Below are 19,207 nucleotides of genomic sequence, written 5' to 3'. Positions count from 1 at the left end.
TGGTGGTTGTGGTGGTGATGGTATCAGTGGCGGTGGAGACGGTGGTGGTGGTTGTGGTGGTGATGGTATCAGTGGCGGTGGAGACGGTGGTGGTGGTTGTGGTGGTGATGGTATCAGTGGCGGTGGAGACGGTGGTGGTGGTTGTGGTGGTGATGGTATCAGTGGCGGTGGAGACGGTGGTGGTGGTTGTGGTGGTGATGGTATCAGTGGCGGTGGAGACGGTGGTGGTGGTTGTGGTGGTGATGGTATCAGTGGCGGTGGAGACGGTGGTGGTGGTTGTGGTGGTGATGGTATCAGTGGCGGTGGAGACGGTGGTGGTGGTTGTGGTGGTGATGGTATCAGTGGCGGTGGAGACGGTGGTGGTGGTTGTGGTGGTGATGGTATCAGTGGCGGTGGAGACGGTGGTGGTGGTTGTGGTGGTGATGGTATCAGTGGCGGTGGAGACGGTGGTGGTGGTTGTGGTGGTGATGGTATCAGTGGCGGTGGAGACGGTGGTGGTGGTTGTGGTGGTGATGGTATCAGTGGCGGTGGAGACGGTGGTGGTGGTTGTGGTGGTGATGGTATCAGTGGCGGTGGAGACGGTGGTGGTGGTTGTGGTGGTGATGGTATCAGTGGCGGTGGAGACGGTGGTGGTGGTTGTGGTGGTGATGGTATCAGTGGCGGTGGAGACGGTGGTGGTGGTTGTGGTGGTGATGGTATCAGTGGCGGTGGAGACGGTGGTGGTGGTTGTGGTGGTGATGGTATCAGTGGCGGTGGAGACGGTGGTGGTGGTTGTGGTGGTGATGGTATCAGTGGCGGTGGAGACGGTGGTGGTGGTTGTGGTGGTGATGGTATCAGTGGCGGTGGAGACGGTGGTGGTGGTTGTGGTGGTGATGGTATCAGTGGCGGTGGAGACGGTGGTGGTGGTTGTGGTGGTGATGGTATCAGTGGCGGTGGAGACGGTGGTGGTGGTTGTGGTGGTGATGGTATCAGTGGCGGTGGAGACGGTGGTGGTGGTTGTGGTGGTGATGGTATCAGTGGCGGTGGAGACGGTGGTGGTGGTTGTGGTGGTGATGGTATCAGTGGCGGTGGAGACGGTGGTGGTGGTTGTGGTGGTGATGGTATCAGTGGCGGTGGAGACGGTGGTGGTGGTTGTGGTGGTGATGGTATCAGTGGCGGTGGAGACGGTGGTGGTGGTTGTGGTGGTGATGGTATCAGTGGCGGTGGAGACGGTGGTGGTGGTTGTGGTGGTGATGGTATCAGTGGCGGTGGAGACGGTGGTGGTGGTTGTGGTGGTGATGGTATCAGTGGCGGTGGAGACGGTGGTGGTGGTTGTGGTGGTGATGGTATCAGTGGCGGTGGAGACGGTGGTGGTGGTTGTGGTGGTGATGGTATCAGTGGCGGTGGAGACGGTGGTGGTGGTTGTGGTGGTGATGGTATCAGTGGCGGTGGAGACGGTGGTGGTGGTTGTGGTGGTGATGGTATCAGTGGCGGTGGAGACGGTGGTGGTGGTTGTGGTGGTGATGGTATCAGTGGCGGTGGAGACGGTGGTGGTGGTTGTGGTGGTGATGGTATCAGTGGCGGTGGAGACGGTGGTGGTGGTTGTGGTGGTGATGGTATCAGTGGCGGTGGAGACGGTGGTGGTGGTTGTGGTGGTGATGGTATCAGTGGCGGTGGAGACGGTGGTGGTGGTTGTGGTGGTGATGGTATCAGTGGCGGTGGAGACGGTGGTGGTGGTTGTGGTGGTGATGGTATCAGTGGCGGTGGAGACGGTGGTGGTGGTTGTGGTGGTGATGGTATCAGTGGCGGTGGAGACGGTGGTGGTGGTTGTGGTGGTGATGGTATCAGTGGCGGTGGAGACGGTGGTGGTGGTTGTGGTGGTGATGGTATCAGTGGCGGTGGAGACGGTGGTGGTGGTTGTGGTGGTGATGGTATCAGTGGCGGTGGAGACGGTGGTGGTGGTTGTGGTGGTGATGGTATCAGTGGCGGTGGAGACGGTGGTGGTGGTTGTGGTGGTGATGGTATCAGTGGCGGTGGAGACGGTGGTGGTGGTTGTGGTGGTGATGGTATCAGTGGCGGTGGAGACGGTGGTGGTGGTTGTGGTGGTGATGGTATCAGTGGCGGTGGAGACGGTGGTGGTGGTTGTGGTGGTGATGGTATCAGTGGCGGTGGAGACGGTGGTGGTGGTTGTGGTGGTGATGGTATCAGTGGCGGTGGAGACGGTGGTGGTGGTTGTGGTGGTGATGGTATCAGTGGCGGTGGAGACGGTGGTGGTGGTTGTGGTGGTGATGGTATCAGTGGCGGTGGAGACGGTGGTGGTGGTTGTGGTGGTGATGGTATCAGTGGCGGTGGAGACGGTGGTGGTGGTTGTGGTGGTGATGGTATCAGTGGCGGTGGAGACGGTGGTGGTGGTTGTGGTGGTGATGGTATCAGTGGCGGTGGAGACGGTGGTGGTGGTTGTGGTGGTGATGGTATCAGTGGCGGTGGAGACGGTGGTGGTGGTTGTGGTGGTGATGGTATCAGTGGCGGTGGAGACGGTGGTGGTGGTTGTGGTGGTGATGGTATCAGTGGCGGTGGAGACGGTGGTGGTGGTTGTGGTGGTGATGGTATCAGTGGCGGTGGAGACGGTGGTGGTGGTTGTGGTGGTGATGGTATCAGTGGCGGTGGAGACGGTGGTGGTGGTTGTGGTGGTGATGGTATCAGTGGCGGTGGAGACGGTGGTGGTGGTTGTGGTGGTGATGGTATCAGTGGCGGTGGAGACGGTGGTGGTGGTTGTGGTGGTGATGGTATCAGTGGCGGTGGAGACGGTGGTGGTGGTTGTGGTGGTGATGGTATCAGTGGCGGTGGAGACGGTGGTGGTGGTTGTGGTGGTGATGGTATCAGTGGCGGTGGAGACGGTGGTGGTGGTTGTGGTGGTGATGGTATCAGTGGCGGTGGAGACGGTGGTGGTGGTTGTGGTGGTGATGGTATCAGTGGCGGTGGAGACGGTGGTGGTGGTTGTGGTGGTGATGGTATCAGTGGCGGTGGAGACGGTGGTGGTGGTTGTGGTGGTGATGGTATCAGTGGCGGTGGAGACGGTGGTGGTGGTTGTGGTGGTGATGGTATCAGTGGCGGTGGAGACGGTGGTGGTGGTTGTGGTGGTGATGGTATCAGTGGCGGTGGAGACGGTGGTGGTGGTTGTGGTGGTGATGGTATCAGTGGCGGTGGAGACGGTGGTGGTGGTTGTGGTGGTGATGGTATCAGTGGCGGTGGAGACGGTGGTGGTGGTTGTGGTGGTGATGGTATCAGTGGCGGTGGAGACGGTGGTGGTGGTTGTGGTGGTGATGGTATCAGTGGCGGTGGAGACGGTGGTGGTGGTTGTGGTGGTGATGGTATCAGTGGCGGTGGAGACGGTGGTGGTGGTTGTGGTGGTGATGGTATCAGTGGCGGTGGAGACGGTGGTGGTGGTTGTGGTGGTGATGGTATCAGTGGCGGTGGAGACGGTGGTGGTGGTTGTGGTGGTGATGGTATCAGTGGCGGTGGAGACGGTGGTGGTGGTTGTGGTGGTGATGGTATCAGTGGCGGTGGAGACGGTGGTGGTGGTTGTGGTGGTGATGGTATCAGTGGCGGTGGAGACGGTGGTGGTGGTTGTGGTGGTGATGGTATCAGTGGCGGTGGAGACGGTGGTGGTGGTTGTGGTGGTGATGGTATCAGTGGCGGTGGAGACGGTGGTGGTGGTTGTGGTGGTGATGGTATCAGTGGCGGTGGAGACGGTGGTGGTGGTTGTGGTGGTGATGGTATCAGTGGCGGTGGAGACGGTGGTGGTGGTTGTGGTGGTGATGGTATCAGTGGCGGTGGAGACGGTGGTGGTGGTTGTGGTGGTGATGGTATCAGTGGCGGTGGAGACGGTGGTGGTGGTTGTGGTGGTGATGGTATCAGTGGCGGTGGAGACGGTGGTGGTGGTTGTGGTGGTGATGGTATCAGTGGCGGTGGAGACGGTGGTGGTGGTTGTGGTGGTGATGGTATCAGTGGCGGTGGAGACGGTGGTGGTGGTTGTGGTGGTGATGGTATCAGTGGCGGTGGAGACGGTGGTGGTGGTTGTGGTGGTGATGGTATCAGTGGCGGTGGAGACGGTGGTGGTGGTTGTGGTGGTGATGGTATCAGTGGCGGTGGAGACGGTGGTGGTGGTTGTGGTGGTGATGGTATCAGTGGCGGTGGAGACGGTGGTGGTGGTTGTGGTGGTGATGGTATCAGTGGCGGTGGAGACGGTGGTGGTGGTTGTGGTGGTGATGGTATCAGTGGCGGTGGAGACGGTGGTGGTGGTTGTGGTGGTGATGGTATCAGTGGCGGTGGAGACGGTGGTGGTGGTTGTGGTGGTGATGGTATCAGTGGCGGTGGAGACGGTGGTGGTGGTTGTGGTGGTGATGGTATCAGTGGCGGTGGAGACGGTGGTGGTGGTTGTGGTGGTGATGGTATCAGTGGCGGTGGAGACGGTGGTGGTGGTTGTGGTGGTGATGGTATCAGTGGCGGTGGAGACGGTGGTGGTGGTTGTGGTGGTGATGGTATCAGTGGCGGTGGAGACGGTGGTGGTGGTTGTGGTGGTGATGGTATCAGTGGCGGTGGAGACGGTGGTGGTGGTTGTGGTGGTGATGGTATCAGTGGCGGTGGAGACGGTGGTGGTGGTTGTGGTGGTGATGGTATCAGTGGCGGTGGAGACGGTGGTGGTGGTTGTGGTGGTGATGGTATCAGTGGCGGTGGAGACGGTGGTGGTGGTTGTGGTGGTGATGGTATCAGTGGCGGTGGAGACGGTGGTGGTGGTTGTGGTGGTGATGGTATCAGTGGCGGTGGAGACGGTGGTGGTGGTTGTGGTGGTGATGGTATCAGTGGCGGTGGAGACGGTGGTGGTGGTTGTGGTGGTGATGGTATCAGTGGCGGTGGAGACGGTGGTGGTGGTTGTGGTGGTGATGGTATCAGTGGCGGTGGAGACGGTGGTGGTGGTTGTGGTGGTGATGGTATCAGTGGCGGTGGAGACGGTGGTGGTGGTTGTGGTGGTGATGGTATCAGTGGCGGTGGAGACGGTGGTGGTGGTTGTGGTGGTGATGGTATCAGTGGCGGTGGAGACGGTGGTGGTGGTTGTGGTGGTGATGGTATCAGTGGCGGTGGAGACGGTGGTGGTGGTTGTGGTGGTGATGGTATCAGTGGCGGTGGAGACGGTGGTGGTGGTTGTGGTGGTGATGGTATCAGTGGCGGTGGAGACGGTGGTGGTGGTTGTGGTGGTGATGGTATCAGTGGCGGTGGAGACGGTGGTGGTGGTTGTGGTGGTGATGGTATCAGTGGCGGTGGAGACGGTGGTGGTGGTTGTGGTGGTGATGGTATCAGTGGCGGTGGAGACGGTGGTGGTGGTTGTGGTGGTGATGGTATCAGTGGCGGTGGAGACGGTGGTGGTGGTTGTGGTGGTGATGGTATCAGTGGCGGTGGAGACGGTGGTGGTGGTTGTGGTGGTGATGGTATCAGTGGCGGTGGAGACGGTGGTGGTGGTTGTGGTGGTGATGGTATCAGTGGCGGTGGAGACGGTGGTGGTGGTTGTGGTGGTGATGGTATCAGTGGCGGTGGAGACGGTGGTGGTGGTTGTGGTGGTGATGGTATCAGTGGCGGTGGAGACGGTGGTGGTGGTTGTGGTGGTGATGGTATCAGTGGCGGTGGAGACAGTGGTGGTGATGGTGGTGATGGTATCAGTGGCGGTGGAGACGGTGGTGGTGGTTGTGGTGGTGATGGTATCAGTGTTGGTGGTGGTGTTGGAGGTGGTGGTGAGGGCACTGTGGATCACATCAGACAGCGGCAGCAGCCACAAAAACAGAGCTCATCTCCAGACTGATCTATTGTGCAGCCTCGTCGATCGTACCGCCTCCTTCCTGCTTGGACCACACCACCTCCCACCTCCCTACTGCCAGCCTCACATTACTGAGGGGCATCCAAACAGGGGTTCTAATAAGAGTATTCGCGTCACATTATTGCACTATGTGGACTTACTAGCTGACGATTTCTGACTCTTGTTAAGGCTCTCAAACTCTACCTACACCAGTGTGACTTATAGTACGTGCACCATACCTGTATGTCATCAGTATGATGTCGTCTGACTGAACTCCTCCCTTCTACACCCTCCATCCCTCACTTGGTAACCAGTGCCACCATCTCCTCTGAATAGCTTTTGGAAAAGACTTGCGGCCACAACTGCTGCCATGAGGAACTCCCATGGAAGACTTATCAACAATGCAGCAAAATGACCGGTGGTTTTATTAGGGTTCTACTGATGCTATAGTCTCGTCTTGAACCAGAAAAAGTTTGAATAGTCTTTGGTCTTGACCAAGTTAGCTCCTTTTGTTCTTGCTCTCTGGAAAAGGTCATACAGGAGAGAAGAATTTCTAGCAGTTCCACTCTAGCCTCTGCCAGTCGTCTACTAAGACACGCAAGAGATACGTGTGCACATCCCTCCCTCTCCTCAGGGATGATTGTGTACATTTGGTTATCTGGGAAGCGTAAGCGTTCACTGTGGGAAGTGTACTGATGTGGGTATGACAACAAATCTCTCTCTCTCTCTCTCTCTCTCTCTCTCTCTCTCTCTCTCTCTCTCTCTCTCTCTCTCTATATATATATATATATATATATATATATATATATATATATATATATATATGTGTGTGTATATATATATATATATATATATGTGTGTGTGTATATATATATATATATATATATATATATATATATATATATATATATATATATATATATATATATATATATATATGTATATATATACATATGTTCATAACTCAGTAAGAGACATAATAATATATTCATAACTCAGTAAGAGACATAATACTGTTCTTGGCCCTGTGCTTTTAACTTTATCAACTTTGAAGTTAGAAAAAAAGACTTTTAAGAAGTCAGATATTTAGCTGTGCGAGAATTTCTTGCGCCGTCGTCTCAAGGAACAATGATTACGTCTCACATTTGGATGTTGCACTTACTCTATGTTTTCTCCTCTTCGTATATCCTTCAAGGGGCCAACCAACACCTCTCTAAACCACCAGCCATCTTCTGGTACACAAATATCCGGTCATCTTCGACGAAAGTTGATGAGAAGAATTAATCCCGAAAAGTTCCAGGGGGCGAAAATGAATGAAAGAACCAAAGAAAGTCGGTTTTCAAGCTTTAATGTCGTGAAAATCATCTGGAGTTTGTTGTCACAACGCAGCTGTTCTGGCGAGGGGACCACGCATACCTACCAACACCACTTCACGAACTGTCCCGCTTCAATACACAGCAACCACATTATACTGTTAGTCACATCCTGAAGCCGTAAGATTAATAGCGACAAAGTTCTAAAGATATAAAGCGTAAGCAAGAGTAACTAGAATAAAATGAAATATGAAAATTGCCATGACAGTGAGTTGGCAGTACTGTTGGTAACAGAATATGCCTTGTGTCAGGACATAGCGACCAACTGCGACTCTTAGGGCGCGATTTTAAGACTTAATGGAGGAAATTAATTCTCTCTCATATGCGATGTTTCCCAACATTTTCTACGTTTTAGCAACATCAAGAAATCAGAGCACGGAGATCTTAGTGTCAGATGGACGCTCGAATTGCTTTCCCATGTCTTCAAATGAGACGATAACATTACTAGGCTACAGACATTTACACATAACAAAAGACATTATTTTCATTATGAAATACACATTGTTTGCTTGTTGTAATGCACATAACTTGTAGTCTGACTTCACAATATTACGCTTCGGAAGGTATAGTATAATGTATGACTGCTTCGTCGACTGGCCTTGAACCATGTTTCGAAGCTTCGATCATTCTAGCCACTCGGTTAGCCGGACGTAGTCCACAAAAACACTTCCTCCAGTGTATGACATCCACTCCAACCCGTCTCCGACCCCCCTAACTCCCTGCAAGGTCCTTCCCTCCCCCGACCCCCATCCTCTGCACGGCCCTCGACCCGTTACCCCTTGCGCTACCCTCCCCTTCACCGAGCCCCTAACCCGTGGACAACCCACTCCTTCCCAGACGACTTCCCCCTCCTCTGCACTGCCTTCTCCTCCCCTGACTCCTACCCCTGAAGCAGCTCACCTCTCCTCCAAGAACCCATTTCTTGCACGGACCTCCCTTTCCCAGACCCTCTAGCACTTGCACGGCCCTGCTCCCATAGACTCTCATCCCTTACAAAAGCCCTCTCTTCCCGTGCCCCATACCCCTTGCATGGCCTTCCCCCCGTCTTCAGACGCCTAGTCTGCCCGGTCTCTGCTGCTCTGGTGGGTGACCTGTTTGGTCTATGACTGTGGTGGGTTGTGCCGGGCCGTCCACACTTACGTCATTATACGTAAAGATCTTTATTTTCCTTGGTAGCGGTGCACGAAGGAAATGTTCGGGCTGTACCCTTTAGTCACACGCAAGATCTATACCAGGTCCAAAGGCTTCCCGTTTTGCCGTGTTGGACAGATTTATTTCGACCACATAGACAGACATTCAGACAGACAGCCGCGCCATCTGTCCCTTGCAATAGAATGTAGACTCATGTACTACATATATCTACATCTACAAACGAGTGTCCACATACACACATAAGCAATACAACAGACAGACACATGCTACTTATTAATGGTATACACAGTGGTATGGACGACACTGGTCTCGTAACAGCTTGAGCACGACGGTACGACCCTTGAACACGTCAGTACGACACTTGAGCATGACTGTACGACCCTTGAACACGACGGAACGACACTTGAGCACGACGGTACGACCCTTGAACACGACGTTACGACTCTTGAGCACGACGGTACGATCCTTGAACCTGACGGTACGACCCTTCAATACGTCAGTACGACACTTGAGCATGACTATACGACACTTGAGAACGACGTTACGACTCTTTAGCACGACGGTACGACACTTGAGCACGACGGGACGACTATAGAGTCGAAGTCAAAGGCCAGTCCATGAGGACTCCTGAGGTACATACATAAAGTTAAGCAGAGGATGTGGTCAGAGTTCCTCAGTGTTCCAAAGTTCATGATAATCCAAGCTGTATGATGCCTTCTGAGTTGTCAGTTTTGTTCTAAGATGTATGATGTAGTGGCTGATGTATGATGTAGTGGCTGATGTATGATGTAGTGGCTGATGTATGGTGTAGTGGCTGATGTATGATGTGTTCTAAGATGTATGATGTATGACGGATCTAATTTACGTTGTGCAGAGGGCAAGGTGTGAGACTCAAAATTGTAACTGAATCTTCACTGATATTCTGCTTCTGTTTCAGCGGGGGGCAGCCTGTTGGAGGCGGTGGGCGTGGCGGAACAGCCGCTGGGCGTGGTCGAGACGCGAGGGATGTGTGACGAGCGACCGGGAGAAGATGGCCAGCCGGACGTCGCTTACAAGGTCACCGAACAGGCTGTCCTGACCGTACCCACCGCTAACCTCTTCCCTCGTGAGTACCAGGCTCTTCCCTCGTGAGTACCAGGCTCTTCCCTCGTGAGTACCAGGCTCTTCCCTCGTGAGTACCAGGCTCTTCCCTCGTGAGTATACACAGGTCACCAGGCCTCTCCTTCGTGAGTATATACATCTGGTTACCAGGCTCCTCTCTAGTGAGTATACATCTGGTTACCAGGCTCCTCTCTAGTGAGTATACATCTGGTTACCAGGCTCCTCTCTAGTAAGTATACATCTGGTCACTGACCTACGCTGTAGAAAGAAGTTCGCAAAATCTACTTTTCGGTCTTGATAAGATCATATGCTGCGACGTCCGCCAGTGTGGAATCAATACATATGATTCGGTTCAATTGTGTCAGACAAAAGTCTCAGAATTCCACTCCCACAGTTTACTGATGCTGTGGTGTTCTTGTGTTCTCAACATCTGCAGAACGGGTTCTTGAATGTCTCTCAGGACTCAAGTTCACACACCGTTCTCCAGTATCATCACATTTAACCCAAATGTTTTCAGTTTCCCTCCGCCGGCAGCTCGTCATCTGTGTCCAGTATTCATGAAAAATTGTCTTGACGGATTTGACTGGAACATTTGACATCCGGGCAGCACAGAGTCTTGAAGATCCAATGCGGCTCATTCCCGCACATATATTATCAAAACAATATCACGTGGGATTAAATACAGAACTTTCAAAGGAGTTTTCTTCTCGTAAAGTCAAGACTACAATTTTCCTCTGGTAACATATTCCTTAATTTGTTTAATTGGGAAGCGATTGTTAGAATGACTGACAGGAGAATTATTTCCTGGCAATAACCAGCCTGTATTTCTTGGCAGTCCGTTTCCCCGAAGACTTCAGCATAATGGCCACGCTGAGGCCGGAGCAAGGCTCCAACTCCGTCCTCTTCGGCCTCTACTCGGACACGGGCGAAGACCAACTCCTGGCGGAGGTAGGCGACACCATCAAGCTCTTCTACCAGGACGAGAAGGGATCGCCCGATGGAAACACCACCCTCGAGTTCGGTGCGGCTATCAACGACGGAAAGTGAGTCTCTCTCTCTCTCTCTCTCTCTCTCTCTCTCTCTCTCTCTCTCTCTCTCTTTGCGGAGCGGAGTTAAACCACCATGTGGAACAACCTATTTACTGCTATGCCGTCGACCATATCTCTCTCTTCACTATGTGCTGGTTGCTGGACACTCTTGTGTCATGGCCTTAGCTGGAATTCTCCCTCGTGTTGGCTAAGTCTCCCTCCTCACCCCATCCTCTCTAGAGGCGTACACAAGACCCACAAGACATCACTGCCTCACCACAGTGTTGTCTGCAACAGTTTCATGTGGCCATCGTGTAGTGGGCGTCCTTCTGCCTCTCGCTGATCACCATCTCTTATACTTTCGACACGACTGGAGACTTAGCCATCGTCTTGATGGAAAGTTCACGTTTTCTCTTTACTCACAATCAGTTTCCACCTTCCTCTGGCACCGACACCTGCCTCATCATCAGGACACATAATCCTCTTCCCTCCCTCCCTCACGCACTTTACCTGCTATGTTGATTAGTCGGTCCATATAAGTTTTCAACCCTAATATAGAGGTGTGGAATCTAATTTTCGTTGCAGATGAACTTCTTGAGGGTGAGCGTGGTCGCAGCTATTCTAAGGTTATAACTTGAGCATCATCTCTCTGTTAACATGATCTATGATTGTTGAGGTGAAAGAGATCATGGCTTTAGATGCTAATACTTGATCACATCTTTTGCTGCAGAACTTGAGATCATAGATAAAATCAGAATGTTACCATTTGTACTTCAGAAAACATATGTTTTAATATTGTAATAGATATGACAAATATTGTTTTTCAATACGTTTATCATAGAGACCACATATATACATAGTTTCATTGTTATTAATTACTTTGGAGATGGTACCCAGTAATCATACACTGTTTTCACCAAAGTTTTTCAAAACTGGCGCAATACCAATATTCCCTAAGCAACAAAATATAGACCACAGCTCTTGATGTTGGTCAATGCACGGGCTGATGGACGACCTGGCAAAGAATCCTTATTTTCATGTCACCAACGACGCCCGTACGTGTAGACGGCGCTGTCATCTCCTGTCCTCTTGTAGACAACACTGACATTTTCTGTGTCCTCTGTAGACGGCACTAACGTCACTATGAACCCCAGGGACGTATCAGACACCCCCTGTGCCCCAGCAGACTGCACTGACCTCCCCTGTGCGGTCGAAGGTTGTGTCCCTTTGATCGACCGTCACAATCCGGCCCTCAACTCGTCCCTCCCTGACAGGTGGCATCGGCTGGGTCTGAGTGTGAAGGGGAACAGCGTGACGCTACTGGTGGACTGTGAGACCACCTCGAACATCCTCCTTCCTCGGGACTCTCCCTCGCACATCTCCAACGCTGGCATCATCCTCCTCGGCCAACAACTCCTCGAGGAAAAGTACTTCGCCGTGAGTAGATCCTCAGATTTCTTCTCGAGCCCTCCTTATACTCAAGTTGTAGACCGATGCCTTGATGAACTTCCATGTTCTATATGAGATTAATACTTCATACATATTCGCCACTTCCCACGTTTGCGAGGTAGAGTTAAGAACAGAGGACTGAGCCTTAGGGGGAATATCCTCACTTGACCAAATTCTCACCAAATCTCCGTTCCTCCACAGGGAGACATCCAGCAGCTGGACATCGTGTCGGGTCCCGAGGCAGCCTACGACCACTGCCACACCTACATGCCCGACTGTGACGTCGAACTGCCCAAGTCGCCGCTGGTTTCTCCCACACACCTCGCGTACGTCACCGGCGGCGACGACCAGACTGCGTACACGGACGCGTCCGACCCCTTCGTCGCGGACAACGTCACCACCACCGTTAGTACCAACCGAGGCAGGAAGGGAAGGAGAGGGCAAAGGACAGGAGGCCTGGTCAGTATAGACGCTCTCAGTATCACCCAGGGCAAGCAGGTAGGCAGGTGCATGGCACACAAGGTATGGATGACTACCACACGCTACCTAAGGATGCTTCAAGCATGGTTATAGAATGTTTACTAAGGTTGCCCTGAGGGTTGGAGTAAGTAAGCTAGTTGTAAGCTGTGGTAGGAGTGTACGAGGGTTGTGAGTAGTCAGGATGGTTGTAAAGCGTCCAGTGGTTCTGCATAGAAGGCTGTGTGAACGGGCTGCTATGAAAAAGGACAAAATGACTGTAAACTGTCACAGTCAACGAAGGTGACAATGATTCTGTTATAAGTGTGGTAGGTGAGGGAGGCTGTAGATGGTTGTGTTACAGGTGTGGTTGTGAGGGAGGCTCAGGATGGCTGTAGACTACTAAAGTGGTCTACAGGTGTTGTCTCTGATGTGATTAAAATGACTAGGCTGGTTATACACCTGTTGAGTGAATATAAGAGCAGATGGTGCTGGACAAGCACAGTTCCCTGGGACTTGATGATCCATGAGGAGGTTATCTGATGACTCAATCTACTGTAAACTGTGGTAGAATTAGGTAGGATAGTCAAGCAGAAGGCAGCCGCCCATCCACCTCTCCCTTCGGTTCACTGTAGTATGAAGGAAGAGTACTGCCCCGGAGATTCTATAAGGAAGTATGAACGGTAACCTTTCACTACAGTTTTGCAAACAGCTGTTGATGATTGCATCCTGTGCATCATAATGATGGAATATGATGAACATGAGTGACGTTTGACTGGAAAGAACTTATCAATATTTTAAGATATTTTGTGATTAACCTTATGAGTATCCTTGTGAATATCCTTGTGAGTATCCTTATGAGTATCCTTGTAAAATAAGCAAAACTTTTCTCTTTCTACAGGACGTCGACGCTGCTGCCTTCAGCCCATCATATCCCACTGGAGTACTACGAGGCTATCCTGGTCCCCCGGGACCTCCAGGTCCCCTGGGACCTAAGGGTGATCCTGGGAGAGATGGTATCCCAGGAACAGATGGCCTCTCCGGCCCACCAGGTCACGTCTTCATGATCCCTGTGAGTAATGTGAGCGATTCGTGGCATGATGTCTTATGATGTTCTGAGAGAGTACATGGTCTGTCATGATGTTCTGAGGGAGTACATGGTCTGTCATGATGTTCTGAGGGAGTACATGGTCTGTCATGTTCTGAGAGAGTACATGGTCTGCCATGATGTTCTGAGAGATTACATGGTCTGCCATGTTCTGAGAGAGTACATGGTCTGTCATGTTCTGAGAGAGTACATGATCTGTCATGTTCTGAGAGAGTACATGGTCTGTCATGTTCTGAGAGAGTACATGATCTGTCATGTTCTGAGAGAGTACATGGTCTATCATGTTCTGAGAGAGTACATGGTCTGTCATGTTCTGAGAGAGTACATGGTCTGTCATGTTCTGAGAGAGTACATGGTTTGTCATAGTGTTCTGAGAGATTACATGGTCTGTCATGTTCTGAGAGAGTACATGGTCTGCTTTGACATCTACATGTATATTCAGATATCATCATGAACTTCACGTTTGTCTGAAACGTTTGAGTGTGAGGCCATGGTCTGTCCTGAAGGTGTGAGTGAGCCATGGTATAATCTGGATGTCTGAGTGACCTCATGAATGCCTCATGAACGATCCTCCTTTCTTGGCCAGTATGTAAACTGTTTGAAAGTTCTTATTCCACAGCCTGGAGAACCAAACCAGCCGTATCATTTATTGTATCGTAGATTTATGTCGTATTTCTTCTTCTCTCCATCTGCAGCTGAATCTCCAAGGCAACGAGAAAGGTCCAGACCAGATGCTGGAGCAATTCCAGCAGCAGCTGTCTCAACACATGTTGGCCATGAGGGGATCAGCTGGACCCATGGGTCTTACCGGCCTGCCTGGACCTGAAGGACCACCAGGAGACCCAGGATTGAAAGGAGAGCCTGGAGACATGGGAGAACCGGTAGGTCTGAGAGAGAGAGAGAGAGAGAGAGAGAGAGAGAGAGAGAGAGCAAAAAAAGTCAAATTGAGGAAAATTTCCCTCCATTCCTAAAGCTGTTTCCAGAGCGAAACTTCCCCCGAGGATCCACTGACTACCATGCTCTTCCCTCCCGCACTAGGGACCCCGGGGTATGCGGGGTAACATGGGCACGACCGGCCAACGAGGTCGTCGAGGACGACCTGGCAGAGACGGCGAGCGAGGCCTCTCCGGTATACCGGGATCCAAGGGAGAAGCGGGCCTTCGAGGCCTACCTGGTGAGTCGCCTGTGGCAACAGTGGTCGCCATGACCTGGCAACAGTGGTCGTCATGATCTGGCAACAGTGGTCGTTTGCCATCTGATTCCACTTGTATTGTTACATTCCTTAAATCTTATCAAGTTTATTCTTCTTATATTTGTGACCACAAACTTATAGTTTCCTTAATTCTAACGGCATTTTTTAGAATATCGTATAATTGTTTTTGCTGTAATATTACTGTTCATGTAGATGTTCTTATGCCTGACTTTAAGTTGGTCAACCTTGAGCAATACTCCAGCACTAACCATCTGTCGTGCTGGTTTAAGTTCCTCTTATATTCTTATATTTTTTCGTGTTAACTATTTCTGTTTTCACTGGGACATGTATGGTCTCAGTACCTTCGTCTTGGTGGCGTACTTTCTATACTTTTATTTCCAGTAATAAAAGCAGACGAAATCTTTAGCTATATCTTCAAAGTCAAAGTACATTGTGATGATTCGTTATTCATGTGAAAATTTACACCACCACAAGACTCAGCTGCGGTGAGTAATGTTGAGTAGCTGTAGCCCCTCATATCCTCATCCTTGATGAGTGACTCTATCCCCTCATATCCTTACCCTTGACCTTGACCTCTCGTACTTCAGGTATGCCGGGCGAGAAGGGTCATCGAGGTCCAGTTGGTCTGTCTGGCGAACCAGGTCTTCCAGGTCACGAGGGCATGCCTGGCGAGCCTGGCTCCCCTGGTGTTACCGGTCTCCCCGGAGAGATGGTAAGTCACCCACGACAGTTGGTCACCCCTGCATGATAACGGAGAACAGGTCACCAATATCGACTAGGTTCTCCCCAGCGATAGACCGTCACCACAGAATAGCTTGTCCCTGACGTACGTATTAGGCCTGGCCACCATGAGCACATACTAGGCTGTCGTAATGGGTAGTCAGTCTTCTCTCATAGAATAGGTCGTCTATAAGAAAGGTGAGTATGAGACTATTTCATCCCGGATAAGTTCATCTCTGAGAGGTCATTTCCAGTTACTCCCTCCCCAGAAAAACAACATTCCCGAGGTACATTATGGTAACTCACAGACGGGTTGAGGAGTTACCTCATGTATAGCAGGTCGTGGAAAACTCCGTTCCTCTACTGAGCAGGCTGGTACTTCCTCACACGTCGGGCCTAAGAGCGCCTCACAAGGATAGAAGTCCTCGTATTGTACGACAACACACGGAGGCCCGTGTCATGCATCATTACTTACTACACACAACTTCATCATAGTGATCGTACTCGGTCACGTGAGGAACAATACACCAGAAAACAAAAGTGTCTGCATCAAACTACTCCGCGCACCACCACCAGGACCAGACTGTAGGTGTTGTGGTGTTGCGACAGCTGGTGACGGAGGCCAGAACAATACTTCTTGTCGACTACCTGATGAACACGGGAATGTCTTCAGCGACCTGACCTGAGTTCCGCTGCGGAAGACCGCCACTCGAGGAAGGACAGGGAAGAGGAGGACGTGACCTGGGAGATAAGTTGGTCAGGTCGATGACCCTCGCCCCCAGCAGACGTATCTTAAGACCACATCATGTTCGCCTGAGGTCCTTGTATTTGGTCTTTGGTTGGGTCTACTTATGTTGAACCAAACTGCCGTTGTCGAAGGTTGGCTGATATTACTACCTTACTTGTCTTTCGCGTACGTGGACATGTGCGAGCCTCACCACACCAGTAAGGCTGTTTAGCTAACGATAACTTGACGGACTTAGCCAAGCTGGCGTGGGGACAGGCCGTCCAGGGCTCTGGTGACCCTGCCACCGTGAGTGGTGCCACCTGCAGAGTAATGATGTCGTGGGAAACTGATCCTTCGAAGATGAGATATGAGAGACCTCGGGCTAGTCTGAAGTGGCCCCGCTCAGCTTTAAGTTGTCGTATTAGAGACGTTCTCGACCGCGTCAGCTTAGTGGAGCGCCGCCGACATGATCAAGTTGTCTTCCAACTCACGTCTTCCTTATTCCTTCTCTCCTCTGGGGGAGGGAGGAAGTCTTCCTCCTGCCAGGCCTGTCTCGCATGTTCTTCCTCCTTATCTTTGTTAACAATGTTATCCTCTTCTCGACAAATAACTTCGTTCACTCATTCGTTAACGTCTCAACTTTATCTTCCTCCAAGCTTCCCACATCCTCCCAATTCCGCTGCCTGGTCCAGGCTTCGTCTCATCACAGCTTCATCTGTCAGCTAAGATGTGGACGGCAGTTTTCCAGTGCAGCAGACGCATCAACGAGTCTAAAACCCACTTTCTCTCTATTTAGCTTAAATGCATCACAACTTTTTGACGGTTCAACAATGTCATCCCTCACTCTCCACAATAAACATACTTGATATCACCTTAATGCCTGATTTGTCGTGAGAATCCACACACTACACAGTGTGTTAACGTGTGTATGTAAGACAAACTATGATGGAAGGTGTGGAAGATCACGATCACCTGTACAGTTGCCCCGGTTATATGATGGGCTTACCTGTCTTCGCGTGGAGTACTGCTCACACAGCTGGGGAGGTTCTTACTCTGCCTGCTGACGTGGCACATGATATAACCTGAGTAGAATGGTTACGTTCGTCTCATTGTAGGAAATGAGACCAATATGCCAGGAAGAAATGTAACTCTTTCTCTCACTATCTTCACCTTATTGTAGCATTAAGAAAACTTGTTGTATGGTAATGAATATGATAATTATTTCACCCAGAGTCTGGTTATATGACCATTAACATCATGATTTATGAGATATTTTTGACATAACTAGATAGCCTGAGGCCATGTTACTCAGCCACTGTCCCATGTGCATGATCCATATCCTCCTCCCTCAGGGTCCGCGAGGATTCATCGGCCCCCGAGGGTTCCCTGGTCTCCCTGGGCCCCCTGGCATCCCTGGAAGTGAGGGCACCAACGGACCTGAGGGTGACTCAGGACCTCCTGGACAGCCTGGACCCCCTGGTCAGTCAGGCCCTTCAGGTCCTATAGGTCCTCCTGGACCTCAGGGTCTGCTCGGTCCTCCTGGCCCCTCCGTGAGTACCTGGCACAGATGCCTGACCTCATCAGTTACCTCTCGTGTCTGTTGTGCTATATCTCCTTCATCGTGACATTCCAGCTCTAGTGTTCACCATCTGGTACTAGTGTTCCAGCTCTAGTGTTCACCATCTGGTACCAGCGTTCCAGCTCTAGTGTTCACCATCTGGTACCAGTGTTCCAGCTCTAGTGTTCACCATGTGGTCCAGCCTTAGTGTTCACCATCTGGTACTAGTGTTCCAGCTCTAGTGTTCACCATCTGGTACTAGTGTTCCAGCTCTAGTGTTCACCATCTGGTACTAGTGTTCCAGCTCTAGTGTTCACCATCTGGTACCAGTGTTCCAGTTCTTTCCTTGCCAGCTCTACATAATGATACAGCAGCTTCCATTATGAGCACATATGTTTTGAACAGAATGTTTTTCAAGCAGAAGGTTTGATTCCAGGTTTGAGAACGTATCTCTCCGTCAGGTATGTGTGAGGCTTAAGGTTAACACTCTTCTTCTCTTCCAGGGTCCTCGTGGTAAGCCCGGCTTGCCTGGTTTGGTCGGAGCTGATGGTTTACCTGGACACCCTGGCAACCCGGGGATCATTGGTCCTAAGGGCGACAAAGGGCCGGTTGGTCCTTCGGTAAGACGTGAACTCAATTTTGTTTGCTTATCGTTATCACATTGTACATGTTGTTTACTGCGGGTGCAGACGTGAAGAGTTTACATGGTGGACACAAAAGGCTTGAGTAGGTGCCAGGCTGCTGGTAAGGGTCTCAGTGTCATACCTGCCTCGTCTAGGTATCTCGTCCAGTACGCTGGTGACTGAGGGTGAGACACAAAAGCTTATCTGATCAGCTTGTGATAAGGAGAGAAGGTTGAGGGAAGGTTCGGTATGTAGATGGGTCAGGACTGTAGGTAGTTAGAAGGTCCTGTTGTTAGTGTTGTTTGTGGTGTGGCAAAATAAGCTAAAGAAAATAATAATGACATCTTCAAGTGTGATAGAAAGGCAGGAAGATCTTTCAGTATAGTAAAAGGAATCGTTTTTTCTGTGTGACGTCCTGTATATCGTCGTTCAACTTACTGGTGATGTAGGTATGGGGTGAGAGATAACATTAAAGATGGTAGAAAGAGAAGCAGGTAGGCAGTACAGGGAGTTCCATACGTGAAGACGAGCCTAGCCAGCGATGTGACAGACCGGGAGGCATTAAGAATAAGAAGGACAACTAATGAGTATGTGTATGAGAAGTATGGTGAGATCAAGGAGCGTTTCATAACATCTCTCTTACTTGCTCCCTGCGTTTACTTAGCAGGAGGTAACAAGTTGCAAGAACTATGGACGTCGTGAGAATGATCACAGAAATTCAGAACCTGAAAGATTGAAAGGCAACCCCTACACAGGTCTAAGTTAAGCTTAGCCTAAAGTTTAATCACTTTTATATCTTAAGTGTTTTAAGATATTGAAATGTTTATGGTCACAGAAGCGGTGTATATATATGTATGACATAATTATAAACC

The 19,207-nt window shown here is 50.8% G+C and overlaps 1 protein-coding gene across 8 annotated transcripts in view; it reads left to right on the top strand.

Moving 5' to 3' along the window:
• LOC139761739 (uncharacterized) overlaps positions 1 to 19,207 on the top strand; it is a 67,941-nt gene that overhangs the window by 30,902 nt on the left and 17,832 nt on the right. For 4 of the 8 annotated variants that reach the window (XM_071686148.1, XM_071686151.1, XM_071686149.1 and 1 more), the window contains exons 2-11: positions 9,290 to 9,457; positions 10,289 to 10,496; positions 11,756 to 11,918; positions 12,132 to 12,335; positions 13,288 to 13,458; positions 14,190 to 14,375; positions 14,533 to 14,668; positions 15,295 to 15,419; positions 17,507 to 17,704; positions 18,216 to 18,332. In XM_071686148.1, coding sequence (XP_071542249.1) covers positions 9,290 to 9,457; positions 10,289 to 10,496; positions 11,756 to 11,918; positions 12,132 to 12,335; positions 13,288 to 13,458; positions 14,190 to 14,375; positions 14,533 to 14,668; positions 15,295 to 15,419; positions 17,507 to 17,704; positions 18,216 to 18,332 — 1,676 coding nt within the window. Of the gene's footprint in view, positions 1 to 9,289; positions 9,458 to 10,288; positions 10,497 to 11,755; positions 11,919 to 12,131; positions 12,390 to 13,287; positions 13,459 to 14,189; positions 14,376 to 14,532; positions 14,669 to 15,294; positions 15,420 to 17,506; positions 17,705 to 18,215; positions 18,333 to 19,207 lie in introns of all 8 variants that reach the window. The other 4 variants (XM_071686150.1, XM_071686147.1, XM_071686146.1 and 1 more) reach the window with 1 other exon arrangement.

The sequence above is a fragment of the Panulirus ornatus genome, chromosome 41, assembly GCF_036320965.1.
Source record: "Panulirus ornatus isolate Po-2019 chromosome 41, ASM3632096v1, whole genome shotgun sequence".
Taxonomy (NCBI): Eukaryota; Metazoa; Arthropoda; class Malacostraca; order Decapoda; family Palinuridae; genus Panulirus; species Panulirus ornatus.
Note: the sequence above shows the minus strand (reverse complement) of the source record. Positions and strands in the feature narration are given on the sequence as shown.